The sequence below is a fragment of the Lipotes vexillifer genome, unplaced genomic scaffold (assembly GCF_000442215.2).
Source record: "Lipotes vexillifer unplaced genomic scaffold, Lipotes_vexillifer_v1.1 scaffold82, whole genome shotgun sequence".
Taxonomy (NCBI): domain Eukaryota; kingdom Metazoa; phylum Chordata; class Mammalia; order Artiodactyla; family Lipotidae; genus Lipotes; species Lipotes vexillifer.
Window position 1 is genome coordinate 2,381,490 of NW_006783121.1, and position 9,585 is coordinate 2,391,074.

The 9,585-nt window shown below is 43.2% G+C and overlaps 1 protein-coding gene across 1 annotated transcript in view; it reads right to left on the reverse strand.

Annotated features, from left to right (window-relative positions):
* DIAPH2 (diaphanous related formin 2) overlaps positions 1-4,852 on the reverse strand; it is an 886,998-nt gene extending 882,146 nt beyond the window's left edge. The window contains exon 1 of the mRNA XM_007455866.1: positions 4,718-4,852. Coding sequence (XP_007455928.1) covers positions 4,718-4,852 — 135 coding nt within the window. The remainder of the gene's footprint in view (positions 1-4,717) is intronic.
* Positions 4,853-9,585: the final 4,733 nt, after the last annotated feature.

The following is a 9,585-nucleotide window of genomic DNA, read 5'->3' on the forward strand; positions in this document are numbered from 1 at the left end:
GAATTCCCAGCTAATAATCATTTGTTGAGTAGCTCTGCACACCAGCACTGGTCTGCAAGGTTTTCAAGAATAGGCATAAAGCAGGACCCTTGCCCAGAAGCACTTTAAAATCTTCTGGAGGTATGAGATCAGCATATAACATTCAGACCCACAATAGGAATTCAGAATAAGGAAGAGCCTTCAGTAAGCTGAAGTTTAATGGAAGAATGAGAGAATTATGAGGCACCAGCTGGACTGTGAGAGGCAGGTTAGATTTATAAAGGAGAAATATGGCGGACATTTCCAATTTGGTGAAGATGTTCAGGGTGAGTAGCAGGAAGGAGAGGCAATGGATCGGCAGGAGGAAACTGAGATGTAGAGAAATATGCCGAGTAAATGGATGAGCTAGGAAATGGATGAGTGGATGTGCTGCAATTGGAATCCAGGTTTCTAACCCTAAACATCAAATTCTTATGCCATTCTGCTCCTCCTAACTGGTCTTCCTGCCTCCATTCTGGCATCCCTGTCCAAGAAATTCTCCACTGTATTAAGTTTCTTTCTGAAACACAATTCTGATCAGCTCAGTCTCCTCCTTAACATTTTTTCAATGACTTAGTATGGCTTTCAGAAAGAAGCTGAAACTCTTAACATGGCATACAAATACCCACCATGAACTGGACTCACTCTCTTTTCTAACGGGTCTACCATATGGAATCTTTGTTTCAGCCACTACCATCTATCCACAGCTTCTTTACTGGACATGCTACCACGTCTCTCTACCTTTGTATTCGTTGTTCTTTCACCCTTAAATGCCTTTCCCTCCCCTTCTTCAATTAATGCCTTATTCTTCAAGCCTTGGTGCAAATGTCACCTACTATGGTAAGCCTTTCCTTACCACACTCAAGCATCCAATTAGATTCAGATGCCTCTCCATGTTTCTATTATCACCCTGCTAATACATATTCCCATTGTTCCTTATCACACCACTCTGTAGTCATTAATTAACTTCCCTGTCTCCCCCACTAGACAATGGCACCTTTGTATCACCAATCTTCAGAATAATGCCTAGAACGTAGTACGTGCTCAGTAAGTGTGTGTCATACAGAAACACACTGTGCTCAGCCTTTATCAATTAAAATCAAAACATGATTTATCCAACTAAAAACAAATAACCAAATACTCAGGAAGTTATGTAAGAACCAGAACATTAACTTCTGTTATTTCAAGTTACTAATGTGACTCTACTATCTAAACAACCAAAGGCTTCAGGAATTATACAGAAACACAAAGTCAAAATGCAAAAACATCAAAGAATGTTAAGCCACTCTACACGATGGTATGTGTGTGAGGACTGCTGGTTCTACCTTAACACTTGCCTCTATTAATGGTTAAGTCACTGCCTTAAAAACGTGGGCTTTAGGATGTCCCCTTCATGACACTTCTAGAGCTCTCTGTACTACTTGAGTTGACAAAATACATTCCATGGTTGACATCAAATTACTAATTAAGATTCATGCTGTTTGATGACATGCTACAATCTGGGCCTAACCAGATAGTTACATAAAATACAAAGCTCTACTACTAAGGCATTATCCAAACTGTGATGAGTCCAAAACAAGGTTGCCTTCATTAAAAAGAACCAAAATAAAAGGGTCATTATGAGGATGCACAGATTAAGAAAATGGAAGTAAGCTTTGTCAAATTGATTTAATTAATCTCAAGCAGAAGTCGTTAAGAGTCCTGAAATGTCCCTCTGAAAAAATTCTAATACCCATCAAAAGGTTGAGGATATAAATGAAAGTAGTTCCGCTCCATAGAAAACATGCCTTCCTTCTCCAGTTTCCCAGAACAATGAGAAACTAAATGAAAACAACTGAATCACAAGCCTTATACTGTATGCATCCGCTATACCATAGCTATCAATTTAAATTTTGTATGCAGTAAAAACTTTCATTTTAGCTAATACTATATAGATGTGTGTAATTAACGGCTTACTCCCAGACGCATTATCTTCAATATCTACCACTCATGCGGTCAGTGTTATTTCCCTTCTCCCTTGTCGGTGACCTCCTCCTCTCGCCAGTCTCTTCAAGTGGAATCAACTGGCATTTCCTTTACTCTCTCTCTGGTAACCCAAAAGTTCTTATTCTTCTATAGGAGACATATGCCTTTGAGAAACTGATGAAAACTATGAGGCCCAGAAAACTGAATGTACCTACATACACTCAAATTTTTTCATATGATTTCAGTTTAAGAACCCTTATCCCCCATAATCACCTACACAAATAATTTCTACTACCACATGGCTCTCTTTTACAATCCCCCACAACTCCTTTACACACACACACAAACACAATTAAGGACTACTACAGTGGTTAACAACATAATACTCAAAATAATAAAATTTAGTCTAGGTAAAGCTTTATTTTACCAGCAATATTTATTAAGAATCCCAGATGAACTCCTCTCTACATGGCCTTAGAACATGTTGAGCACTTCAATAAGACAACTCAAAATAAGGAGTAAGGCATTTACTTTAAAAGTTTTCCAAGTCTTATTTGGTCAACTTTCTTGCCTCAAAATGTGCTGAAATGTCTTCCTAAATTTATGTTTATAAACTCTGACATATCTGCTTGTAAAATCATGTAAGGCTCAAAAATTATTTTGAGTACAAAAGCAATTTCCCATTGATATTCACAAACTCTTGGATTCAAATACTTGTTCTACTATATCAAGCTATACTCAACACCAAATAGTGTTAGCTAGGAACTGAAAGTGATACCATCTCATAACTATCTAGTTACCCTGTCAAAGCATAAAAGATGAAACAGGACAAATGACCAAAAGGATGGGAAAAATAGAATCAAGGTGTTATTACTAACAGACAGAGATAAGTGCTTTTTCTTGAGCTCACACATCCTAAAAGTGGAAGGTTCTTGCTAGATGTACCAACTCTTTGTGGAAACTATCAGTTCGCTTTTACTTTTGTTTAAACTTTTAATCACTGTTTAAACCAGTTTTGTACTGGATCCAAAAAGAAAAAAGAAAGAAACATGATCACTCTTTTACCGCAAACTGATAAAATTTCAACATCAGGATTTTTAAATACATTAAACTTTGGTAATACACTCGCAAAACTTTTCTAAGTTTTATAATAGGGGCACCCATGAATCCCATTAACCCCCTGCCAGTATAGACAATTCACAAAGAGCTTGTGACTCAGTTCTTTCACTTGTAAATACTTGGGGGGGGGGGGATAAGAGGACACATCAAGTAATTCTTAATTTGCCTCAAGTTAGGGTGGAATTGATGAGACTTTAGACTGGTTGTTTTATTCTACCCCACTAGGTCCCTTTCCACATAATGGAAGGCTACATATTTCCTGTAACGATAACACTTCGGTCACTGTTTTCCAATCTGGACAGTTCATAATTGAAAGGTAAACAGCAGGCAAGGGAGAGAAGCACAACAGGTACATACCAAATGGCCAGATACCCTAAGAAAAGGCTATAGTTATACGTCACTGCCTCCTTCCTTATTATAATCAAGTTGCTGGTTAAAACACAAAACTAGATATGCAACATGGGGCTTGTGCTCCAGACCTAAACGAAGAAACTTCAGACAGAGTATTTGCTGAATTTGTGCTAGAAAACCATATCCCCTCTGCCACCCAAATTAGAAAGTTTATTGATAAACGTCTGCCTAATATTTGACAGGGCTGGCAAAAATAGTCTTTGGCCAATATACTGTAAGAATTTGACCTGTTTTTAAGTTTCACTATTATTAAACCATTTTCCTATAAGCTGAAGGGGGAAAAAAAAAAGAGGAACCGTTTTAACTGATGAGTTGAAGACACTCCAGTATTTCTCAATCTAATACCAGGCCCCATAGATTTCATTCCTCTGCACATGAAGTCAGGGGCAGGAAATGGACTGCTCCCCACTGGGGCACACACTCTCAGGACAGGGAGATTTGTGCGGTCTGCCTACTGCTTTTGAGCGTTCTTAATCAACTAACTGTACTGGACGACTCTGACGATTACACACAGGACAGTTGGTGGCACCTCAGCCAGCCTCTAACTCCCACGCTCCCCCCACTCTTCCAAAGAAATGTTTCTTGGAAGAGCACATGGAGAGGCAAAGGGAAAAAAATCATGTAGGCGCCTCTTCCTTAGCTATCTGGTCAAGTAGAAAGACTGGGGGCCTACGTTGTGTGTTTTTTGTTGTTGTTTTGGGGATTTTTTTGTTCGGTTGGTTAATTGGTTGTTTTGGGGTTTTTCTGTAAGGCTGTGGGTGGGCTCCCAAGTAGTGGGACTGAAAAAAAGAGCTAGGTTCCCCTGCCCGAACCCTAAGCTTTAAGAGGCAAAAACCCAGCAACTGACAAGGGTGGGAGGGGAATGGAATCGCGTAAAGAAGGTTCGCGCCCACAAGTTAGACAAACAACAGCCCCTACCCGGTACTCGGGGTCTCCCCAAGTTGGGGTGGGGCCTTTCTCCTTCCCGCACCGCCTCCCGGGCTGCCAAGAGGGAGAATGGGGTTAAGTGGAGAAGGGGGTGCTCTTCCGCCCCCACGCCGTCTCCGCGCCTCGGCGTGGCCGCTGCTTTAGCGACTCCCGGAGTTGTACAGCGAGGTCGCGGTCACCCTTGGGAGGGGGCCCCGGGTCCCCCCGTGTTCAACGGCAGGAGGATCCCGGGGCTCTCGCTGTCCCCAAGGCCGGCGGGGGCTGCGGGAGCACTCACCAATTTAGGTTTGTTTTTCGTTTCCTCTTCGTTGGCGGCCCGGTTCCCCGCGCTCCGCTTGTTGCTTCGGCCCCCACCGGGTTCCTCGCCGCAGCCTCCGGCGCCCAACGCCGCCGCCGCCCCGGGCTGCTCCATCTTTCTCCGGCCCTGTCACCTGTGCCCTGGAACCCCACCTCTCCTCGACTGAGGAAGCCCCTCGGGGCGGTCCCGCTGCCCCGCGTGGATTTGGCAGCACCTCCTTCTGGGAGGGGGAGAGAGTGGGTCTGCCTAGTTCACGTCCCCGGGGCTCCCGACGCGACAAGCCGTTGCCACTACTCTGCGCTGGGGCAAGCCCTGCCCCCGAGCGGCTGCAATTACCACGGTCGCCGCCGCCGCCGCCCTCAGGGTGGTGTTTAGGGTGGAGGGAAAGTAGGTGCCTATCTCTTTAAGAGGGCCTCCGCACACGTGATTCATCAAAGTGCCCGCAGTCCGCCGCCCGGGCGCGGAAAACTGCTTCCTACTCCTGCTGCCGAGCCGGCCGGGCTACTGAGCATGCCCGGCGCGGCGACAGCTGCCAAACTAAAGGACTTTAAGCTGCGGTTAAGCACTGATTTCCCTTCCTAGGGGCCTAGCGTGAAATGGGAGGGAACTAGCCAAGAGAGAGGAGGTGTAGCCCATTTTAGAGATGGGGACTCTGAGGCCCGGCAGGATTCACGTGTGAGTTTTACCTGAGTCTCCGCTTCCACTCGTGTAGGCCAGAGCACCTTTCCCAGCTGGCCGAGGCCTCGCTGGGGGTGTGGTTGTGCTCCACTCCGTGCGAGGGGTTGATTGGCAAGGCAACTAGCATCCTGTAGGAAAACCCCCAAGGGGAGCGCTGATTAATTGCCTAGACAGACTGTACGGGTGAAAGTGGAAGGAGTGGGTGCTTTCTGTTGCCATGATTGCGTTGCGACCAAAGAAATACAGTCGTTCCTTTATTCCCAGGCTGCCAGGTAGTAGAAGCAGCAGGCGCCCACTGCTTAATCCCAAGGAGGTGTAAGGCTCTTTAGCCAAAGCACCTATGGAGAGCTAACAATTGGATTGAGTGCTATTTTCAGTTTCCTGAGCTACTTTAGGTTTATAGTTGTTGTGGGGAGCGAATAAGATCATGTGTGTCAAAGCTTTGTTAAAAATGTAAATCTCTAGACAAATGCTAGGTGATTTGGTGCAGCAGCAGCAACAGGGCACCGCTGGTATTCGTAATCTTTCCTCCTGCAGTTGTCAGGAAGAGGCCCACGCGGCTTTAAAAATAAAGTTCACATTGAGAACATTAGCGGGGCCGGGCAGAACTTGAATGAACCACCATCATACAATCTAGAGAAGATACCTAAAATGTAAATTTAGATACCAGGTCTATAAACATGCTCATGTGCCTGTTATTCAGGTATCTTCAGGCTATGACCCTTTTGCCCTTCTCCCCTTCAACATAAATTCTGCTATGCTGAAGCTAATATGTTTATGAACATATTTTTTGAGAGTGCATTAGGATAAATTTGACCATGCTGTAGGTGTGATTGTGATGAGGCAATTAACTTGGAAAGTAGAATAAAAAGAATGTTAGACATCTCAAAGCGGTCTTAATCCTGGCTTTGCCATTGTCATTAACTTTCTTTTTAATCATGCAGATGGTAAACTACCCAAGGACAGCAGAGAAGAGGGAATACATGCTCCCAGACAGGGTGGGCAAGGAGCCCCAAGGTAAATTTGCTTTGTTGAAGTTCCTGTTCGACTTAAAATTTGATGTATATTCTGAATTTAGCTCACTACACACACACACACACACACACACACACACACACACACACACACACACTCACTCACGTGTGATTTGAATTACTTAAATGCCCCCCCCGAAAAATGGCATAGAAGTGGTTGCTGCAGTAAGATGTGACCTGGTTATCCCCTGCTTTCACGTAATTCCTGTTTGAGAGATGTGGGTGTGAGCCATAGCTGAGTATCCCCCAAGCTCAAATGTTGCTTAATAATCTGCCCAGTAGATCTTTATTGAGCTCCTTAGAGTATACCAGATGATATCCAGAGTGCTGTGGGTTAGGAGGATGAAGCTCACAGTCCTGCCCTTTAGAACCTCCTAGTCTACTGGGAGAGGCCAGTTGTTAATGACTGCACTTCATTGCAACACATAGGAACAGGGAGCCCACGGAGCACGTGATGGGGGTCACCACCGGAGTGCCAGAGACTCTGGGACACCTTACCAAAGAGGATGATGTTTGAGCTGAGTCTTAAGGGTCTGACTGAAGACACTAAGTATTTGTTGACAGCCTACTAAGTGTTTGATACCCTGCTAGGCATTGAGGGTCCAGTGTTGAACAAGACGGATGTGGCTTGCTCTTGTGGAACTTTATGGCTATCGGGAAGGATATTAAACAAAAAAGTATTGAGCAATTACAAGGCAAAAAAGGAGAGTGAAGAGCATCCCAGGCATAGGAAATGACCATAGCATGTGCAGAGACTCTGTGGTTAAGAAATTGGAGGTGACGGATAGGGGCTGCTCTTGGCAAGAGAAGCAGAACAGATGAGCAGCTTCCAGATCATGAAGGTCCCCACTTGTAGATCTCATTGGTCTGGTTTTAAAAGCGGTGAAGGCATTGTAATACAAGTGACTTCTGTTTTGAGTGTGTGAATATTTGAAAATGGATCAACATTATTTTGAGTGTAAGGCTGGGTTTCACCATCCTCAGGCCAGGTGAAGCTACATTTGAAGTCAAATGAGAGGTACATGTAAAAGATGCATAATCTGTACTGCAAAAAGTGAGAAAGTTTGTCCCTGAGATGGCTTACATTTGACTTTATTGTAGTTATCTCAGCCCCATCTTAATTCTGGCTGTTTTCTTTTCATCATTTTGTTCCAGTTAATGTAAACAGTCATTACAAACAAACCAACCAACCCCCTTCCTTCAAATATCAGGGCCTCTCTTGGAAGCTAACACACAAAAGCAGCCACTGGTCCCCTGCAAGGACACTTTGTCCACTGATTATGAACCAGGCACCTTACCAAGTGCAGTCCTAGGGCTGATCCCACTACATTTCTTTATTTTTACCTTCCTGGGACACACAAATAGGCCGGTGGATGGAGAGACATCTTTTCTCTGATGCTGCAGAAAGAAGAAGGCTACTACCATCAGTTGGGACTTCAAAAGTGTGTGTTAGACCCGCTGACCTTGTAGTCTCTCCCTCTGGCCTCTCATGAGTTTAGCACCCTGTTAACATTAAAAGCCAGCCCTGGGAAAAAAGAAAGATAAAAGGCTGCTAGGCTCTTTCTTCAAATTGATCTTAGAGCCATCCATTACCCCAGATGTTTCTTTTTATTTTTTCAATTGGGGTAGAGTTGTTTTACTATGTTTTGCTAGTTTCTACTGTACAGCTAAGTGGTGCAGAGTTCCCTGTGCTATACAGCAGGTTCTCATTATTTATCTATTTTATACATATTAGTGTGAATATGTTAGTCCCAATTCATCCTGGCTTTCTGTGTCTCCCTTCTGCTACGTGTTCTCCTCTAAATAATCTGGGCCATTAATAGAGAAATTAAAGCCAACATGGATTAGACAAAAGTAAGAAATAAACACCTCCAAGGTTATGGAAAAATATTTATGAATTAAAAGTTGCCTGAGAATAAACAAGTATTTATTAAGCACATACTACATGGGCAACACCAAACTAGATGTCGTGCGAATAAAAAAGTACCAGATGTTCTGCTCTAAAGGCATACATGTCTTCCTGAAGAATCTCCTGTTCTGCAAAATTGCACACTAAAAATAACAGGGCTTCTGGGGAAAACGTGGTTAGGGAAGGTCACTTAAACCCAATGCAAATTTGTAATCAGATCACTAATGTAAACAATAACCATCCTAATAAAAACACTCAGGAGGTTGAATCTCCACTGGCATCTGCACCCAGCATCACAGCCATCAATGCTTGGTAGCCTTCACGCTTCCTCTTTCCCCAGTGTGAATCCTCAAGGGCATTTACTTTTAATAGATGCCATTTTCATCAGAATTAAAAATCTAATTGAGGAGTGACCAACTTTTTAGAATCACACGGTGAAAGGTCTTCACAGCTTCATTATCAGTACTCACAGCTTCACCAGCTAGTTTAATGTGATGGGAAATTTAGAGGTTGTTGAAATCACTAAACCAGTCACAAAAAAGGGGCAGTTTTGTGCAGGATTCTTCCTTTTTTCTGAAAGTCTTCATATTGTGAAGGCTTCTCTTTAATTGTGAGAAAGCTGGCTCCTGATCACGTCAAAACTTAAAATGCTGAAACACTTCACACGTGAACCAGCTGGCCTTCCACCTAATTTTAATGATACCATTCTCCTATTTACCAATCACTAATGTGCTATTTGTGGTACACAAACCTTTGTAATGGAACAGAGTGTAAAATATAAATTCTTTGCCATCAAAGGTATAAAATCTGCTTGAGAAAACAAACAAGGAAACGAATGTGTGGAACAGTAAGAGCAAAATTGGCTGCCTAATTCGGAGGTCCTGACCCAAAATTCAGGATAATGTGGTGAAGGGATGAGATTTTTCAGGCCTAGAATAGAAGAAGTTGTTTTCAAGGAGAACTTGAACTGCCAAGGGCTGAAGCAGAAATCATACTTGAATAGCCAAAGCAAAGAAAGGAAGTAAGGAAAAGACAACATATGGAATGGCCTGGAAACAATACTGACAATAATGTAGAGGGGCCAGTGGGGCTTGAGTAGAATGGTGAGAACATAGATGTTGAATAATAGTAGGAAACATGGTTCTCCCCATAGCGTTTGCCCAGTATGTAAACAGATTTAAATATAAGACATAATAGTAGTGACTGATAAGGATATTTAGCAGGAA